Source organism: Thalassophryne amazonica, chromosome 1 (assembly GCF_902500255.1).
Source record: "Thalassophryne amazonica chromosome 1, fThaAma1.1, whole genome shotgun sequence".
Taxonomy (NCBI): Eukaryota; Metazoa; Chordata; class Actinopteri; order Batrachoidiformes; family Batrachoididae; genus Thalassophryne; species Thalassophryne amazonica.
In genome coordinates, this window is record NC_047103.1 from 170,152,051 (window position 1) to 170,173,171 (window position 21,121).

Sequence of the window (21,121 nt, forward strand, 5' to 3'; positions counted from 1 at the left end):
AATGCACACACTTGTTTTTGTGGACAAAGTTATAAGTTCAGGTCTGCTTTGTTTTCTCTATTTTTATTCACTTGTAATGTTCATTCCATTTTCCAATATTTAAACACTGGACTCCACCTTTTTATTTAACAACAACAAAAAAAAAAGCCAGCATTGTGGATTAGTGGTTAGCAAGGTCATGGGCTCACTTCCCACCTGGGTCTTTGTGTGTGGGTTTCCTCCAGGTACTCCAGTTTTCTCCAACAGTCAAAAACATGCAAATTTAGGGACTGTTCCTTTCTCTGCGCCTGACCACAGCAGAGTTTCTACATCTGGAGTTTGTCCCCCATCACCAGACTGTGGTTGCCCACTGCTCCTAGTGTTTGGACTGTGTCTAACTGTAATTATGATGGTTAGAGAAGAGAAATTTCACTGCATGCATGTACAATGACTAAAAGTCCTCCTTCCTTCTTGCTTTTATTGTTTTTCATGTTCTTTTAAAAGACCTCCACCTCTTTGTGATCCGATCCAAACAGTGGATTTTGTGATCTGTGACATCCCTACCGTTTACTCATTTGAGAAGCACATGACCATTTGAAATAGACTTTGCTGGATGTGATGCAACTGTAACACTGAGGTTTATGGAACAGCCAATGCTGTGATCTTTGTGGAATCAAGAAATGTCCCCTGATTGCAGTGCTTGAGATGCTTAGTAAGGACTCTAGAGTGTCTGGCTTAGTCTTGATCCAGGATCATCGCTACATGCCTAAGACACACTATCAATGATTTCTTGCACACTGCCATTTAAAGGCCACTCTGAAGGAGCAATAAGGGAACCGTTAAGCAAAAAAGCTATTGATATCGGTGGATCGAATATTTCTTAACGATACCCGAAAGGAACCTGTTCCCGATACCCATCCCTAGGACAGAGGTGCTTGGCAAAGCTGATACCTTTCTAGGAGAATGAAGGGCCAAGTCTTTAGGATCCTGATGCTTCTTGTATGGGTGTTATGGTGCGTTTACACATAACCAAGATGCGTTACGAATGTCATTTTTCTGTCATTCGTGACACATTCCTGACATTCTTAATGTGACTTAACGCATCTGAATAGGTTTCTTAATAGTGCCCTTACCAAAAAGTAGTACATGCAAGTATGTTTCAAGTATACTTCCAGTTTACTTTTTATATACTTATCAGTACTATTTTTTGGTAAGGGGCGTGTTGGTGCGTGATATTCTTGATATTCGTGGAGCATGTTTTTGCCTGTCAAAAAAAATCTTCCACAAATGTCACACACCACCCTCATTTCGTCTCATGTCGTGGAGGTCGCAACTGAGCGTATTGATCTGTCTTGATGAGTATTGATCCTTAATAGAACGTGACAACATTCGTAGTGGTTCCTGTGATGGTTCTTGGAGCCCAAACTGTCACGCGTTATTACGAAGTGACACAAACTGTCAAGTTTTGACATGACTTGTAACGCGGCGTCACGACGAATCAGTTTTCTGTCACGTGCGCACAATTAAACTCGGCTCCAAATGTCGTTCCACAGTTCCTGCTGAAGCGCCTCAGGATGCTCCTGCAGGTGTTCCACCTGCTGTTGTAACCGATGAGCGGGAGAACGAGTCTGAGCCAGAGGAACGAGAGGAGACTCACGTGCAGTCAGACATCTCTGCACTTCCTCCAGTCTGGGGGAGGAAGAAGCGTGCGCACAATTAAACCCTGCTGCACCGCAAGTCGGCTAAAAGTCTCATTTCAGTGCTCTTCAGCGCGCTCCTGCAGGTGTTCCACCTGCTGCATGCGCCTGATGTTTGGGAAAATGCACGAGACGAGAGCCGCATGAAGCCACACATCTGGCTCTGTCCTCCTCCTCCTCTCTGCGCCACTCCATGGCACAGAGCCCAACTATGCATGCAGTCACAAAGTTCTTCTGAAAAACTGGAGCGATCTGGATTCGGTTGGATGAATATGGGTGTGCGTGGAGACAATTCACCTCGTTCACAACGTGACAGAAAATGCGTTGAGTGCGCAACAGTGCGGAACACTATTCTTGACCGTGCGTAATGGTTCGTGATAATTCTCCAGCAACACGTGTTATTAATTGTAACGTGTGGTAACAGGTTGCAGCAGTTCCTGAGGACACCTGACGCCTCTGCCCTGAATGACCACATTTGTGATCAGCGGCCAAGAATGTGTACTTCGTGGCATTTGTGACTTGTCGTCGTTATGTGTAAACGCAGCATTAGACTCGGACCCCAACCAAAGACCCAAGGAAACGACAAGATGTCTTTGGAACCATCTCTCTTGGGAGGATTGTTGGGTACCACTTGAAAGATACCTCACTGAATGCAATGTTCGATCTTTCAAGGCAAGCCCTGTATGGGTTGCTGCAGAGCCATATCACTTCTGTCGAAGTGGCCAATCCGAAGGTGAGAATTCTTACTTCCACGACTGGCCGCCCGATGAAAACCACCCCGGACTGCATTAATTGTCTACTGAAATCAGCTGGTTTTGTTTTGTCTCTAACAGCCAGCTGATGGCTCTCACTGCCTGGAACAAGATTTATAGACCAAGCTGACCTGAAATGAACCATTCTACATTAAATTGACTTTATTGACAAGTCTGACCCCTTTGAAACAACATGCATCTGTATTGAGGTCGGTGATGTTTACATCGGCCAGAAATGGCCACCAGAGGGCTCTTGGTGTGGCAACCCATAGCCGGTATAATTATCAATAATAATCAGTACAATTTTTTGGTAAATAAGTCAGAACCTCCCAAAGTAAAAAAAATAAAACGGTCAGCAGATATCCCCATCATAAATTTGTCAAATATGATCGCTCCCCTTATTTGTCAGGCTCTAAACATAAACAATGTTAGGTGATTAACTACTGTGGTTATTTCCCTTACTTATGCGAATATATGATTAAATAAAGTGAAGCACAAAAAGTCGTGAGTAAGTGTCAAATGGCATAAAACCGATACAAATCGTGACAAGAGCACGACGTAAATATACTCAACAAAAATATAAATGCAACACTTTTGGTTTTGCTCCTATTTTGTATGAGATGAACTCAAAGATCTAAAACTTTTTCCACATACACAATATCACCATTTCCCTCAAATATTGTTCACAAACCAGTCTAAATCTGTGATAGTGAGCACTTCTTTGCTGAGATAATCCATCCCACCTCACAGGTGTGCCATATCAAGATGCTGATTAGACACCATGATTAGTGCACAGGTGTGCCTTAGACTGTCCACAATAAAAGGCCACTGAAAGGTGCAGTTTTGTTTTATTGAGGGGGGATACCAGTCAGTATCTGGTGTGACCACCATTTGCCTCATGCAGTGCAACACATCTCCTTGGCATCATCTGTGAAGAGAACACCTCTCCAACGTGCCAAACGCCAGTGAATGTGAGCATTTACCCACTCAAGTCGGTTATGGCGATGAACTGGAGTCAGGTCGAGACCCCGATGAGGACGACGAGCATGCAGATGAGCTTCCCTGAGACGGTTTCTGGCAGTTTGTGCAGAAATTCTTTGGTTATGCAAACCGATTGTTTCAGCAGCTGTCCGAGTGGCTGGTCTCAGACGATCTTGGAGGTGAACATGCTGGATGTGGAGGTCCTGGGCTGGTGTGGTTACACGTGGTCTGCGGTTGTGAGGCTGGTTGGATGTACTGCCAAATTCTCTGAAACGCCTTTGGAGACGGCTTATGGTAGAGAAATGAACATTCAATACACGAGCAACAGCTCTGGTTGACATTCCTGCTGTCAGCATGCCAATTGCACGCTCCCTCAAATCTTGTGACATCTATGGCATTGTGCTGTGTGATAAAACTGCACCTTTCAGAGTGGCCTTTTATTGTGGGCAGTCTAAGGCACACCTGTGCACTAATCATGGTGTCTAATCAGCATCTTGATATGGCACACCTGTGAGGTGGGATGGATTATCTCAGCAAAGGAGAAGTGCTCACTATCACAGATTTAGACTGGTTTGTGAACAATATTTGAGGGAAATGGTGATATTGTGTATGTGGAAAAAGTTTTAGATCTTTGAGTTCATCTCATACAACATGGGAGCAAAAACAAAAGTGTTGCGTTTATATTTTTGTTGAGTGTATGTCGTCGGGCTGATTTTTTTTAAACAGATGAGTAGACAGAATTTCTGATACAGTAAGGGTTGCAAATCGGTTGATCGCCGTTTTAACCTCCTGACTTTTTTCTAAAAATAAACAAAACAAAAAGATCAGAGAACTTGTGACCTTTTCTTGTTGAATCGTGACTTTTTGGCTTTAATCAGAGCCAATGATCGTCACTATGGAGTGCAAAACGCTTAGTTTAAGTTTGAAGCCTTTACAAACAGACATGACGGATTTTCCAAACTACCTGTTAATTAGCAGGTTAGCATTAACTCACACTGGGCCTCGCCATGCGCCGCTTAGCTAGCCGGGCCTGTAAGGATTACCTGTCGGGAAATCTTTTCTACTTACTCACTAAAACCTGGCGTGAATTTAAAGAGTCCCAATCTGAAGACGACCTGCCGTCGAAATGTCACACGACAGAAATTAAGATAGGAGCGAAATCACTTTAAAACTCCAGCCGTGCTAATGCTAACGGAGCTAAAAGCGGCTTCAAATCCAAGAATTCTGCCTCGAGCAGAGCCGACACTCGCCGATAAACAAATGCCACCTTCCGCCTTCAGACCAACACACAGCGACCCTCACCGCAAACACCACGAAACACAGCACGGACACGGCTGAGAAAACAAACTACTTACCGAAATTAATGCAGATAAAAACCGGTTTTGAACCAGCGGAATCGAGTTGAGTACCGGAACTGTCTGCGGCCCAAACAAAAAGATCTCCTCCCGTAAGCTCCGCCCACTGCGCGTGCGCAATCTCAGGACGCGACTTCACAAAATAATTCATAACTCATTTTATTGTGTAAAATATTTGTATATACGATTGCATATAATGACACATCATAACAAATCATAACATTCAATAAAAACAGCTATTAATTAAAATCTAGTGGCATTCATTATACTATAATACAGATCATAATTTGCTTTAAAAATATCTGTACTTGAGGATAAGACCACTTCAGGTGGCAAACTATTCCAGATCTTTACTGCTCGGTTACTAAAGAATTCTTTCTTCACATTTAATCTAGGTCTATTAACTTCCAAGCACAATTCATGACCTCTAAGGCCAGTATACCTTCTCAATTCAAAAAATACAGTGGGGTCAACATTCTCAAAGCCATGCAAAATTTTGTATATTTCAATCAAATCACCTCGAGTTAGTCTGTCTTCAAGACTTGTGAGACCAAGCTGCAAGAGCCTATCCTCATAAGACAAATCTTTAAATTCTGGAACCAACTTAGTAGCTCTCTGTACTTTCTCTAAAATATTTTTGTCTTTCTGCAAATATGGTGACCATGCCTGCACACAACATTCAAGGTGAGGACGAACAAACGTTTTGTATAAAAGAAGAAAGGACTCTTTGTCAATAAACAAAAAGGCCCTTTTTATCATCCCAAGAATTCTATTGGCCTTAGCTGCCGAAAGAGCAATGTGGCGGGAAAAGGATAAGTCCTTAGAAATCAACACTCCTAGGTCTCTTTCTTCTGAAACCGCTTCTAATTGTTTTTCATTCATAAAATATTCGTAACATGGATTATTTTCTACCAATATGGAGAACTTTACATTTTCCTTCATTAAACCCAAGTAACCATTCTTCAGACCAAGCCATGAGACTATGTCTGACTGGAGGTCTTCCCCATCAGCTAAAGAAAGGATGGGGTGATACACCTTCATGTCATCGGCGAAAATTTTACAATTTGACTTTATTGCACATGGCAAATCATTAATAAAAAGCAAAAACAATATCGGCCCTATGACCGATCCCTGGGGGACACCACTGGTGACCTTCATCCAAGAGGACTTCACACCATTCATACAAACTCTCTGTTCCCTGTCACTTAATTTTCTATCCAATTACAAAGTCTTCCTTCTATACCGTACTTTCACATTTTATAAATGAGTCTGGCACTCGGCACAGAGTCAAATGCTTTTCGAAAATCGAGATACAGGGCGTCAAAGGGTAAGCCCTCATCATACATTTGCGTCCATTCTTCAAGAGTAACAAGTAAATTAGTGAGACAGGATCTGCCCCATCGAAAACCATGCTGATCGTTCAGAGCATTTTTTCTATAAAGATTACAAGCTTATCTCGAATGATTTTTTTCACTCATTTGCAAACCTGTGATGTCAGACTCACAGGCCTGTAATTACCTGTTATGGTCTTTTCACCTTTCTTGAAAATTGGGGTCACATTGGCCCTCTTCCAAGTGCCAGGAAGTCTACATTGGTCAAAAGATTGTCTAAAAATGCAAAATAAGGGTAAATAGATGGCCTCAGCTGACTCTTTAAGAACTCCAGGATGTATTTCATCCGGACCCATCGACTTATTAGTATTCATCTGAAGCAACAACTTTTTCACGTCTTCAGGTGAGAAAAATATGTCATCTAAAACATGATGTTCAACAATTTGACCATAAAAATTAAAGGGATCACCAGTGATGCCGGTAACGCGTTACTCTAATCTGACCACTTTTTTTAGTAACGAGTAATCTAACGCGTTAATCTTTCCAAATCAGTAATCAGATTAAAGTTACTTCTCCATGTCACTGTGCGTTACTATTATTTTTGCATTGTGGGTCGATAGCAGCATTAAACTTGGTGTGTGGGCAGGAGGTCGGGGTTCGACTGAACTGCCCACTTTAAGCGAGCTGTGAGCTTTTCATCCGCGGTTTTCTGCAACAGCTACGACTCGTCCTCACCTCTTACAACACACCTGCACTGAGCTTTACAAAGACATTTTTATGCTTTTTTTTTTTTTTTTCTCCGAGCCACTCCGTATCTGCTGCTAAAAACAGCTGATCCTCCGCGACGCGTCAACAACTAACACTATTTTCTACTCAAATGCACCTAAACTCTCTTTCTGAGGACCACATGATGTGAAAACGCAATAAAACTTTCTTACCTGTAAATCTGGTCATGTTTTTTGCATAAATAAATGTTATCCATTCTTTGTGCTCAAACGCCAAAGCAGGAGCGAATCCAGAGGGAATGGGGGCGTGGGGCAGGGATGTGCCCCCCCCACAACACCCCTAGATTAAAGGTCCAGTTTTGAAGCCTTTTTTTTTTTTTTAACTACAACTACTAATACTACTTAAAATAATAATAATAATTTCGACAAGTAAAATGTTTAGAGAGAATTTAAATGTTAGAAAAATGTTAGAATGAATTTAATAGTTACATTTATAAACAATGTAGGTTAGAAATTGCAAGTTTTACTGTTACAGTGCTGTCAACAGTTAAATATGAGGTCAAGAAAGAGGTCTTTATTTTACTTTTTATAAAACAAGTATTTATTTTCATTGAAGCCAAGAAAGGGTGACTATAAAGTGAGTTTTGGCAAAACAAGTATCATTGTCATGTTGAGGTGGCAGAGGGTTGTTGTCAGCACCTGGGGAAAGTAACTAAAAAAAGTAACTAGTAATCTAACTTAGTTACTTTTCCAATTGAGTAATCAGTAAAGTAACTAAGTGACTTTTTCAAGTATTAATCAGTAATCAGTAATTGGATTACTTTTTCAAAGTAACTGTGGCAACACTGGGGATCACATACCATTTCGACATAAATACATTTCATAAAATCATTAAACCAGATCAGGCTTTTATCTTCTTCATTCACAAAGACCGACTGGTAAAAACGATTTAACTCAACAGCAATTTCTTCATCATTATCAATAATCATGCCATTTTCATTTTTCAATTTTTCGATAGTAAACCTGTTTTTAGTCCTATTATTTACATACATATAAAAAGCCTTGGGGTTCTTTTTGATCCTTTTGCAGAGATTTTTTTCAAACACTCTTTTTGCTGCCCTGGTTTTTTTATTGGTAGCATTTCAGGCCTTAACATACTCTTGATATCTAGCGTAAGATTTCGTTTCCTGATATCTTTTAAAGGAAAAATATTTCTTTCTGATAGCCTTTTTAACAGAAACATTTAACCTTGGTGGATTGATCTTGCCGCCACTAGTTATTTTTTTTACAAAAGGTAGGTATTCCTTAACAGCAATATTAATTTGCTTATGAAAATACTCCCATGCAACATTCACGTCATTTGTAAGTACACAAGACCAATCAACATTTTTCAATAAATTACAGAGTTTTTCGGAATCTGCTTGGTTATAATCATACCTAAATAACTCACGAGTACATGAATGATTGACCTTAATATGAAAGTCCCAGGTTAATACGCTGTGATCAGCATTACCAATAGGACATCCAACATTAACATGCTCTACTGCAACCAGCGAGGAAGAAATGACTAAGTCTAAACAACTTGGGGAATCAATCCCTCTCTGTCTAGTAGGCTCTAGCACATTCTGACATAGAAACAAATCACAGATTTTATCAAAGAATTTCTGTGCAAATGAGTTTTCACCTTCATTTACAAGGCCATTCTCCCAGTCTATACTTGGCAGGTTATAATCGCCATTTATCAGCAGCTTACCTTTACAAATTCTACTTGCAATATCAAATTGTTCTAACAGACTCATATTGTACTCATCACTTGCATCTCCTTTTCTACAAACAACACCAAGTAGATTGTCATGGCAACCATCACTCTTCATCCAAACCCACAAGGTGTCTTTTAAATTCATGTCATTCAACACATTGCATAATTCAACATCTATATGGTCTCTCACCATTAGTATAACACCACCTCTGACTTCAATTGTATCTTTATGTAAAAGTTTAAAACCAGGTATGCTTAAAAGACAATCAGGTATATCACATTTTAACCAAGTTTTGGTTCCAAATATAATATCCGGCTTTTCCTCACTCACACGGAATCTGAACTCATCAATTTTACTCAGAATACTCTCAAAATTAGCAGCCATACATCTAACAGTGTTAGATGTTAGGCTATCACAGTCGGAGCTAATTACAGCTAAAGCCCCAGCAACCCTTGATTGTAATGTCACAACAGGGTCATGATGTGTGGCTGCTTCCTATGATTGTACGTTTGCTTGTTCTCTTCGTACAGCCCGGTTGTTGGTAACAACCCTAAAGTTCCGTATGATGAGGTTCTGTTCTCCATTTTGTTTCCTTCATTTCAACTCATCGCGCGCTGTTCTGTCCTTGTCCCTCTGTGACTGAGTAAGGTCAGGGTTCACGAAAACACTTGTGCCAGTCAGTTGTTGAGCATCGGAGAGACTTTGCGCTTGCCAGAAACTGTCGCCTTATGGCCCAGTCACACGGCACTTAACGAAGGGTGACGAAGCCCTGACGAAACAAGAAATCTGGACTTTCGTTGACTGTCGTTGACATCGTTTAACCTTCGCGCAGCTTCGTTCCTGCAGCGGGCGCTTCGTTAGAATTTTTAAACTGTTGAAAAATTTGAACTAACATCATCAGCATTGCGAAACCTCACACAGACAGGGCGGGGTTTGCCGTCATTCATGATCGCTCCCAAGCGGAAGTGAAAATAGAAATCGTTGCTTTTCAAAAATAAAAGTCCTCAGAGAGACGACTGGAGAGAAAAATAAATCAATAAAAATAAAGAGTTTACAGGCCCTGAGAAGTCCGAAGATAAGTCACTTTCCGGATTTATTTTTAAATAAGTAAACATGAAAAAAAATGAATGATATATATATATATATATATATATATATATATATTACACATACATACATACATACATACATACATACACACTCATGATAACTGAAACCAAATTTAAAGTCAATCAATCAATCAATTTTATTTATATAGCGCCAAATCACAACAAACAGTTGCCCCAAGGCGCTTTATATTGTAAGGCAAGGCTATACAATAATTACGTAAAAACCCCAACGGTCAAAACGACCCCCTATGAGCAAGCACTTGGCAACAGTGGGAAGGAAAGTAATCACTAAACTAAGATTTCAAAACACAAACAGCAGTGGACCATGCACAAACCCAAAAAACCAACAAAATCGATAAACCTAATTCATCATGCTATAACAAGTAATTAAATGATTTTTGAAGAGCCTTTTGAAGCCAACCAAGTTACAGAGCAACTCTGTGTTATCCGGGCACAAATTTCAAATATTAACACCTTCAACAGAAACACAATGACTTTTTACTGTAGTTCGAATCTTGGGTTTTTGAAATAATAATGTTCCTCGCAAATTATGACTGAGTCCCTCATTTTGAACAGGTCCCGGACATGTTGTGGTAAAAGGTTATTTTTTACTTTAAACATAATTTCTATTAAGCTATAGTCAATCGGGTCCCAAAATTTTAAAATGTTTAAACAGACAAACAATGGATTTGTAGGCTCACGATGTGGTTTATTACTAATAATTCTTATGGCTTTTTTTTGTAGTAAGAATATTGAATTTGTATTCGTTTTGTAGGTGGTTCAATGAATGATATAACGCAACTAATGACAGTAGGGGGAAGAAATATTGTGCTTTATACAAAATGGCAATGGCTTTTGACATTTTTGATTTAACATAATTTATATGCGTTTTCCATCTCAATTTCTCTTCAGTAAAAACCCCAAGAAATTTAGTTTCATTTACAAGTTCAGTTTCAATATTGTGCACTAGTAAATTCCTAGATAAATTCCTGGGTTTATTTCCAAATATGATACACTTTGTTTTACCAAAATGAAGCAATAATGTATTTGAATCAAACCATTCTTTGAAGTTCTGTAGTTCCCTCTCCATCATGTCCAGAACCTCTCCAAAATGATCCCCACTACAAAACACAGTCATGTCATCAGCAAACAAAATGCAACTCACAAATTTTGAAACCAAACATACGTCATTAATATACAAAATAAACAACAAAGGCCCAAGGACTGGGCCCTGGGGCGCCGCACAAGTACACTTCAAAAATTAAGAATTTATCCCACCAACATAAACACACTGATACCTATTGTGCAGATAACTTGCTATCCAAAAACATGTAAGATCCACTGCTTTTAAGTTTCTACTCATCCGATGAAAAATCTTTTCCTCTTTCACTGAAAGTCGCACATTAGGGCGATTCTAGCAGCAGGCGGTTTCCTGCCTCTTTTCCCAGATCTTCAAGCTCACACTTGAAAGGGAACATGATGAAAGTAATATGAAATAATCCTGCATATTTTCCCACTGAAAATATCTTAATTGGTTAAGTCAAAATGGCTTTGTCATGTCACATGTGCTAAAGTCTTACAGATTTTTTAAATTATTATTATTAGTGTGATACAGGTGTAGGAGAGTCTCGGGAAACTGGAGGAAGTGTGAAAGGGAGAGCAGAGTCCACTCAGAGACAGATTACAGAGGCAGCAGAACCCTGATCCACAAATTAGGGATGAGACTGATGAAGATGGGATGACAAAAAGAAAGAAAAACAACAAAAAAAAAGACCTTTCATAGACACCAAAACTATAAAATTAAAATTATTTACTGAACAAATGTGTCAAAGGAAGTGTGAAGATGTCAACTCATACTTCTGAGAGATCACACCTGTGTTAAAGCAAGTCTCACATATAAAAAGTGGAGGGATCTACACAGTAAAATCACCAGTGTTAAATTAACACTGGCAGTGTTAATTTAGCACTGTCAGTGTTAGTTTTACACTGGTGATTTTACTGTATACCAAGCGCAAGGGCACCCAACTCATTAACAGCCTCAGGTATACCTACACCAAAAACAAGACTCGCAACAGCACTGCTTACTGGATCTGCAACATAAGAAACATCAAGATCATAATAACTAGTGGCCTGTCACAACCATTCTGCTCTGCACAGCAAATTGTTGAAGAGACCATCACACAATTCAACTCACCCAACTCATCTTTCAAGATACACCAACAGAACATCAGTAAAATGTGAACACCTAATCAGTTATCCAAAGGCTAATTAATAATAAATAAAGTGCTGGATTTTAATAAAGTGCTATAATTTGGTTTTGTCATCTGTTACATATTAAATAATTAATGGTTCTTTACATGTCTATGAGTGGTCCTAGATATGTCTAAGGAGAGCGAACTACAGGTGGTTGTCCATGAATAAGTGTTGCCACCGTGTCAAACAAGAACTTTGAGTTATGCTTGTTTTTGCTGATCAAATTAGATTAATAGGTCTGATTTGTAGCCAGTAATGCATGCTTATATAGTCTAAGATAGCATCATGCCACGCAAGGTAGAATACTTCTCATTTTGAACTGCGCCATTTCCGTTCTAGACCTCTAGCCTTATGCTTGAGGTCACACAGGTAATCACTGAACCAAGGTGACTGATTTGGGGGAGCGCGGTTTTAACAAAGGTGGCGCAATCATGTCGAGTGTAGTTTTGAGCACCGAGTTTAAACTGTCCACAAGTCTGTCTACTGATTGGGCATTTGCCAAACGTGAAGCTAAGATATCAGGCAGTCTAGCTTCGAGTTCAGTCATAGTTGAGGAGTTGATGCATTGCCATAGTGATATATAAGGTTGTTGTTGCACTAAACACGGCAGTGAAACTGTAAACTTAATAAGTGAGTGATCAGAGACCACTGATGTAAGAGGCATGATGTCAATATTCGTGACAGCAATACCACATACGACAACCAAGTCCAGGGTATTTCCACTAATGTGCGTTGAGTCCTGAATGCATTGCCGAAATCCTAATGCATCCACAATTTCCATAAATGATTTGCAGAGAGAATCAGAACTCAGAAGGCTTATTTATATGAATGTTAAAGTCGTCAATGATTATCTGCACAAGTTGACAAGTTAGAGATGAACACACCAAATTAATCTAAGAATTCAGAATATGGGCCAGGAGCCCTATATACAAGTATAATAAGTAATACGGCTGATTTTTATTCTGCTGCCCTTGGCAACACGTAGCATTGTGGGCAGAGCGGAGAATCAGATGCTCAAACTAGTTATATTTGTGACCCCCAACAGCTAATAAGCTAAACCTAGATTTATTAACTAAAAGCACACCCCCACCTTGCTTCGTATCGTGACTGTTACCAGCGCAAAGTTCAAAAGCCAGCATCTGTGATGGTATGGGGGTGTGTTAGTGCCCATGGCATGGGCAACTTACACATCTTTGATGGCACCATCAATGCTGAAAGGTACATCCAGGTTTTGGAGCAACACATGCCATCCAAGTTTGACCATTAAATATCTTGGTTTCTAAAAGTTTGAGTTTGAACATTAAATATCTTGTCTTTGTGGTGTATTCAATTGAATATAGGTTGAAGAGGATTTTCAAATCATTGTATTCTGTTTTATTTACATTCTACACAACATCCCAACTTCATTGGAATTGGGGTTGTATTTACATTTTGCAAATTGTTTTTTACTTCTACTTTTTATACTCTGTGTGCTTCTTACCCTGTGCTATACAATATTGGTGATCAGTTGAAAGGACTACCTGTTCTATATCCCCCTTTTTTCACCACTTTTGACACCTACTTACTTCAGGGATGCTATATAAGGCTTTATCAGCGGGACACAGTCAGTTGTGTACCTCAGCATCATTGGGTATTTCAGCCAATTATCACAAGACACCCTCTGCTGAGGCAGGCCCACCACAGGGTGATCAAGCCTGGGTGTGTGTCCCGTGGTTAGTTGTTAGCCTTAGCAGCCCAGATGGTGGTGTTTCTCTTTAGCCACAGCCAATGGCTTGTCCTCTCAGCAGTATCGGCCAGCTCTTTAATGGCCTCTCTACAAGACTGCTCCCTGACTCCAGTCTCCCTGAGGAACTTTGATGTGGTGCTGGCCACAAAGCCCCTGCACCCCACCTCTACTGCATGGGCACATTTTTATCCTCCAGCCTCCATCTTCAGTCTCGGCTGCTAATTCAGAGTATCTCAGCATCTTCCGCTCATGAGTTTCCTCAATGGTGTCCTCCCAGGGAACTATTAGTTCGACAATGTAGGCAAGCCAGCAGGACTCAGAACAGAGTACAAGTTCTGGTCACAAGGTGACTGTAGTGATCTCAGTGGGACTTCAATTTCCCCGAGGGAGTCTTTCAAGGGATCAATAAAGTTCAATTAAATAAATAGATTGCATTTATATAGCGCTTTTCCATCTGCATCAGATGCTCAAAGCACTTTACACATCAATGCTTCACATTCATCCTGATGTGAGGCTGCTGCCATACAAGGTGTCAACTACACACCAGGAGCAACTAGGGGATTAAGAACTTTACCCAAGGGTCCTTAGTGATTTTCTGGTCAGGCTGGAATTTGAACAGATGATCCTCTGGTCTCAAGCCCAACGCTTTAACTACGAGACCATCATCTCCCTGTTTTATTTGTTTCTTTGAAGCTACTCTAATGGAGAGAAAAAAGATAATGGCATCACTAGGAATTTATGTTACAACCCCAATTCCAATGAAGTTGGGATATTGTGTAAAATGTAAATAAAAACAGAATACAATGATTTGCAAATCCTATTCAACCTATATTCAACCAGTTTCACAAATACACTCAACAAAAATATAAACGCAACACTTTTGGTTTTGCTCCCATTTTGTATGAGATGAACTCAAAGATCTAAAACTTTCTCCACATACACAATATCACCATTTCCCTCAAATATTGTTCACAAACCAGTCTAAATCTGTGATAGTGAGCACTTCTCCTTTGCTGAGATAATCCATCCCACCTCACAGGTGTGCCATATCAAGATGCTGATTAGACACCATGATTAGTGCACAGGTGTGCCTTAGACTGTCCACAATAAAAGGCCACTCTGAAAGGTGCAGTTTTATCACACAGCACAATGCCACAGATGTCGCAAGATTTGAGGGAGCGTGCAGTTGGCATGCTGACAGCAGGAATGTCAACCAGAGCTGTTGCTCGTGTATTGAATGTTAATTTCTCTACCATAAGCCGTCTCTAAAGGCATTTCAGAGAATTTGGCAGTACATCCAACCAGCCTCACAACCACAGACCACGTGTAACCACACCAGCCCAGGACCTCCACATCCAGCATGTTCACCTCCAAGATCGTCTGAGACCAGACAAATGGACAGCTGCTGAAACAATCGGTTTGTATAACCAAAGAATTTCTGCACAAACTGTCAGAAACTGTCTCAGGGAAGCTCATCTGCATGCTCATCGTCCTCATCGGGGTCTCGACCTGACTCCAGTTCGTCGTCGTAACTGACTGAGTGGGCAAATGCTCACATTCGCTGGCGTTGGGCACGTTGGAGAGGTGTTCTCTTCACGGATGAATCCCGGTTCACACTGTTCAGGGCAGATGGCAGACAGCGTGTGTGGCGTCGTGTGGGTGAGCGGTTTTCTGATGTCAGTGTTGTGGATCGAGTGGCCCATGGTGGCGGTGGGGTTATGGTATGGGCAGGCATCAGTTATGGACGAAGAACACAGGTGCATTTTATTGATGGCATTTTGAATGCACAGAGATACTGTGACGAGATCCTGAGGCCCATTGTTGTGCCATACATCCAAGAACATCACCTCATGTTGCAGCAGGATAATGCACGGCCCCATGTTGCAAGGATCTGTACACAATTCTTGGAAGCTGAAAATGTCTCAGTTCTTGCATGGCCGGCATACTCACCGGACATGTCACCCATTGAGCATCAATCAATCAATTCAATCAATTTTATTTATATAGCGCCAAATCACAACAAACAGTTGCCCCAAGGCGCTTTATGTTGTAAGGCAAGGCCATACAATAATTACGTAAAAACCCCAATGCTCAAAACGACCCCGTGTGAGCAAGCACTTGGCGACAGTGGGAAGGAAAAACTCCCTTTTAACAGGAAGAAACCTCCAGCAGAACCAGGCTCAGGGAGGGGCAGTCTTCTGCTGGGACTGGTTGGGGCTGAGGGAGAGAACCAGGAAAAAGACATGCTGTGGAGGGGAGCAGAGATCAATCACTAATGATTAAATGCAGAGTGGTGCATACAGAGCAAAAAGAGAAAGAAACACTCAGTGCATCATGGGAACCCCCCAGCAGTCTAAGTCTATAGCAGCATAACTAAAGGATGGTTCAGGGTCACCTGATCCAGCCCTAACTATAAGCTTTAGCAAAAAGGAAAGTTTTAAGCCTAATCTTAAAAGTAGAGAGGGTGTCTGTCTCCCTGATCTGAATTGGGAGCTGGTTCCACAGGAGAGGAGCCTGAAAGCTGAAGGCTCTGCCTCCCATTCTACTCTTACAAACCCTAGGAACTACAAGTAAGCCTGCAGTCTGAGAGCGAAGCGCTCTATTGGGGTGATATGGTACTATGAGGTCCCTAAGATAAGATGGGACCTGATTATTCAAAACCTTATAAGTAAGAAGAAGAATTTTAAATTCTATTCTAGAATTAACAGGAAGCCAATGAAGAGAGGCCAATATGGGTGAGATATGCTCTCTCCTTCTAGTCCCCGTTAGTACTCTAGCTGCAGCATTTTGAATTAACTGAAGGCTTTTCAGGGAACTTTTAGAACAACCTGATAATAATGAATTACAATAGCATGTTTGGGATGCTCTGGACCGGCGTATACGACAGCGTGTAGCAGTTCCTGCCAATATCCAGCAACTTCGCACAGCCATTGAAGAGGAGTGGACCAACATTCCACAGGCCACAATTGACAACCTGATCAACTCTATGCGAAGGAGATGTGTTGCACTGCATGAGGCAAATGGTGGTCACACCAGATACTGACTGGTATCCCCCCCCCAATAAAACAAAACTGCACCTTTCAGAGTGGCCTTTTATTGTGGACAGTCATCTCATACAAAATGGGAGCAAAACCAAAAGTGTTGCGTTTATATTTTTGTTGAGTGTATGAGAACATAAGTTGTGAATGTTGGAGATGTGCCCTCATGTTGAAATAAACCTACATTGTGAAGAAACCCTTACTTGCACTGAATTGGAAACATTTTAGAAAAATGCACTGAATTACAAGGCTTTACAGAACAGTGTGCTGTTGTAGATTTAACACGTAAGGTTATAATTACATGACTCTAATAATAATAATACAAGGTTGTGATCTAAAGTGGGCCGGTCTGAGGCATCCACTCTGGCCCTGGGGGTTTGATTATCAGTTGTTCCAGGTTGTGTCGCCGCATTCCTGAGGAAGATACCAAACCTCAAATTTCTCCCACCATCAAGGTCAGCGCCTGGCATGAAAGAGCTCAGAATCAGTGCGACTGCAAGTTATTTGTAATTAAGTGTCGGCTAAATATATTGAAATATTCTGTTGTCAGGAGAACCATCAATACCTCAGTGTGGTAGATATGATTAGAAGGTTGGCAGAGACCCCTAATCCATATGGACCTCCAGAAGCATCCACACTCAGAGAAAATATTCCTGAATTAGTCCATGGGCCAGATAGGTTGGTCACTACCACCCAAAGTGGCAAAACCTTTGATATGGTGTTTTGGGCATCCATCTACAGAGGCTGGAAAAACAGATGATCACTGTCTCAGGGTGGCAGCTGTAGCCAGGTAGGACTCAATGAAGGATATCACAGGGATCAAAACTTAAAATGTTGCAATTAAATTGAAAAGTACATCACAATAATGTCTGAAATGATGAAGATTCCCAAAAGGTATAGTTTGGACTATGACTGACTGTTCTGGAGCTATGGGGTACTGGACTAACAAACAGAACTGTGTTGAAGGTTTGGTCTCTAAAAGGTTAAAAAAGGTCAGCGTCTATTGGATTCTAGGACACACATTACCTCTTAACATGATAACTAAGCATGACAACTAATCTATCCCCTTTTAGAACCACTAGCTCAACCCACCAAGGGGGCCAGTGCTGCTGCGGAGAAGATCCTGGTGGTCCACCAGCACCAGACCACAGAGATGGTACGATCCCTTTAGTCCGTGTCTGAAACTAGAAGGGGTTGAAGTGGTTTATCCAAGCAGCCAGATTCTCACTTACACCCACTGATATCCTCCTGATTAGAAGGTCTTTGTTCTTCAGGGCCTCAGGTCAGTCAGGACAAAGATTTTCTGCTTTTTTAATTAATGACTGATTTTTGATCCCACATAGTCCTTTGGTTCAAATATGAGATTAAACTTTTTGTTTTCCCAGCAAAGAGTTACCTGATTCCATTCCATCTATAGCCGATGCAGAGGCAGGCACATCCTTTTGTTCCATCTTGACCACACCTTAATGTCTAGTTTTCCAGTCTTCAATTGGTTTGGAACGCTCTTGCTACCCCCACCCTCCTGCCTGACGGCCCTTGTGAAACCTTACGTACCGGCCTGTGCTCTGCCTTCCCAGAAAGACAACTTACTTTGCGGCAGCCAACCAGCGCTCGCCTGGTCTATGAACAGTCTGCCATCCAAGACGAGATTGTCCAGTTCTGTGAAATCTTTTGAATCCAGACTTAACATCTTTTCTCAGGAACAAAATTAGGACTCGTGCATCACTGTCACTCAGATGGGTCACTTTATTTGAACAACAAAGTTATTTTTATTCATACATTATGAGACTGGGTGCTTGTTGAGTTTGTATGAACAGCTCTACATTTTACTGTTGTTTATTTGATTTATGCAATTGCTTTTAATATTACTTATTTATATATTTTATGTGCTTTGACTGGTGAATATCACTTTAATTTGATGTGTATATACATGAAAATGGTTAAAGTTAATTTATCTTTCAAATAAAGCTGCTGACAAACTGGTCACCAAGTCCCAAAACAAAAACACACACAGAGTTATATCAGAAAGTCAAATCATTTAATCGAAGCTGAATAAAATCAAAAGACAATGTATAAATTCAATGGATTCATTATCTGTGCATTTATTATTCTGTGCATGCGAGTGTTCTAGCAAAAGCTTTTCAGAATCAGATGTAATTAATGTGATTGTCTTTCAAAGCTGATTTAATCACTGTTGATAATTAAATGATATTTGGTGAACTTTGACCCCTAATCTCATGGTGGCGTTAAATCACGGTCCCATCAGAATCTCATGGAGGAGTCCAAAAATGAAGACTGCTATCATATTAGACAAATGTGTCCCAGTTGGATGAACTCGTAAGTTCCAACACTCAGTGATTAGCGTGGGACATCCACCAAACCAAAGGGTCACATTTAGAATAATAAAAGTGTCTCAGAGACGCATCAAAGCCAGACATGGTTGTAAAATCCACATCTAAGTGGTTCCGAGCCGGCACCGACCTCCCTGTGTAACCGCTGCCAGGATTAGCATGCTAAGCAAAGCCACAAGGGCGGTGACTGAGGCAGGAATGTGGCAACAAACGCATATAAAGACATTTGCAGTCAAAGTGTATAAATGAAACATGTTAGCAAAGCTGGCTGTTATTCCTTGCTTTAGTGATTCATGAAATCAACTAGCTTTGCTAATTAGCCTGTAGCTAGTTTGAAAAGGCGTTTGTAGTAAACGGTGTGTTTGTGTGTACCGGGTGTCACAATGACATCATGACCGCTGCGACAGGCACAAAACAACTCATGACATCATCGTCACGCATTCTGCCCCGCCCACTTCACGAGGCCGCACAGATAAAACCTGCGTCTCCAGTCGAGTGGTAAGGGCCCTGTCCCACTGGCGTTTAGGTGGATTTGCGTAATTGCGCACAAAACTGGCCCATATTTGCCAAACATCTGCAATATCCGTGTAACATGCCTGTATGAGTCGGCCATCATCCCAACACGCCCGTGATCATCCGCAGAAGCACGCATGATTTTTGAGCAGCTCAAAAATCTTGGCTGCGGATAACATCCGCCTTACATACTCCATACATACTCAATTCATACACAATACATACTCACTCTATGCGCTGTATATCTGCCGTTAACCGCTGATATCTGCAACTGACGGGGATTTGCGGCTTGGCAGCGGACTGGGACAGTGTGTAAAACAGATATATATCGTGCCCATCATGTCCACATCACAAACTAAAATATGTTGTATATACAATTGTATATACAATTTGGCCACGAATAAAGTGTTTTTATTACATCTGCTTTGCAGGTGATTTGCGGACAATCTGTGAATGCATAACAAACACGTCACGTAAACCCAAAGTACTATATGTGGCAGAAAGCGACATACCTGCCAGTCAGTGCCGCTCCGGCTGTGTAAATCCACAAAGATGTAGCTGCTGCAATCCAGGACTTTTATTTAACACCAACAAAAGGAAGAGTTGCTGTTTAGCCACAACTCACGCTGAAGTCCGTTTTCTGTGACACTCTCAAAAAAAAAAAAAAAAAACAGTCTCACACCCCGAGCAGCTTCCCCCCTCCCGCTCCCCAAACTCATGAACAGTTAACCCTCGCATGACAACATGAACATTCACTCTGTGATCAACTTGTCCAAGTCCAGCAAATGCTCCAGAGGCTGTATTGTTGGTGTGAATAGTGATGCTGAGGGCCTGAGTGCGCTTATTTTATGACCGCAATGCAGATGCCGTGCACGCGCAACACGTGCGCGATGCATTCATAATACACCCGTAATACTGCCATGATAATCTCAATGTGTCTGATCCGTTTCCTCACTACATGCGTTATATAACTGATTGTTCATCATATATTCGCTATATATTATTAATATATCTGTAATTAATACTGGGACATTTGTCATTTTCGGCCATTTTTGTTGCAGACGACCACGAATGCCTGTAATTTGTGTACTCAATTCATGTGCAATTGATCCTCTCCCCAGTGGGACAGGGCCCTACCAGACAACAACAGAAAACGATTTCTGTATGTTAATGATGTCATAAAGCATTTGAGGAAAAAAAAAGGTGGTTAGAAGACAGAGTTTGTGGAAAAAAAACATCAAATTCTGATTTGTACGTTAAAATTTAAGCTGTAACGTGCTTGTTTAGTGTGTAATTGGAGTACTTATGTAGTTTCTGTGTTTGTTACATGATAACTTGCATAAATATAGTTACAAATTGGTGAAAATGTGTTAGATGTCGAGGGCCCACGGTTTAAATGATCCCGGTTTGCTGATCGGAATCTGCAAGAAAAAAAAAAAAAAAGAAGAAGACTATTAATACCAGTCATCACATTTACATGTTCATCTTTTTTCCTGCAGTCAGTTCACAGAAACAGTTACACAAATAATTAACTGAAATTTGTTTCTCAGC

At 40.9% G+C, this 21,121-nt stretch overlaps 2 protein-coding genes across 5 annotated transcripts in view; both read right to left on the reverse strand.

Moving 5' to 3' along the window:
* The window catches only part of bzw1a (basic leucine zipper and W2 domains 1a), a 19,202-nt gene extending 14,327 nt beyond the window's left edge, over positions 1-4,875 (reverse strand). The window contains exon 1 of the mRNA XM_034179087.1: positions 4,765-4,875. The gene's annotated coding sequence lies outside the window, so the exon portion shown is untranslated. The remainder of the gene's footprint in view (positions 1-4,764) is intronic.
* A 15,716-nt stretch (positions 4,876-20,591) lies between these two features.
* The window catches only part of aox6 (aldehyde oxidase 6), a 51,424-nt gene continuing 50,894 nt past the window's right edge, over positions 20,592-21,121 (reverse strand). For all 4 annotated transcript variants that reach the window (XM_034179108.1, XM_034179113.1, XM_034179102.1 and 1 more), the window contains one exon: positions 20,592-20,991. In XM_034179108.1, coding sequence (XP_034034999.1) covers positions 20,941-20,991 — 51 coding nt within the window. In that variant the 3' untranslated portion in view covers positions 20,592-20,940. The remainder of the gene's footprint in view (positions 20,992-21,121) is intronic.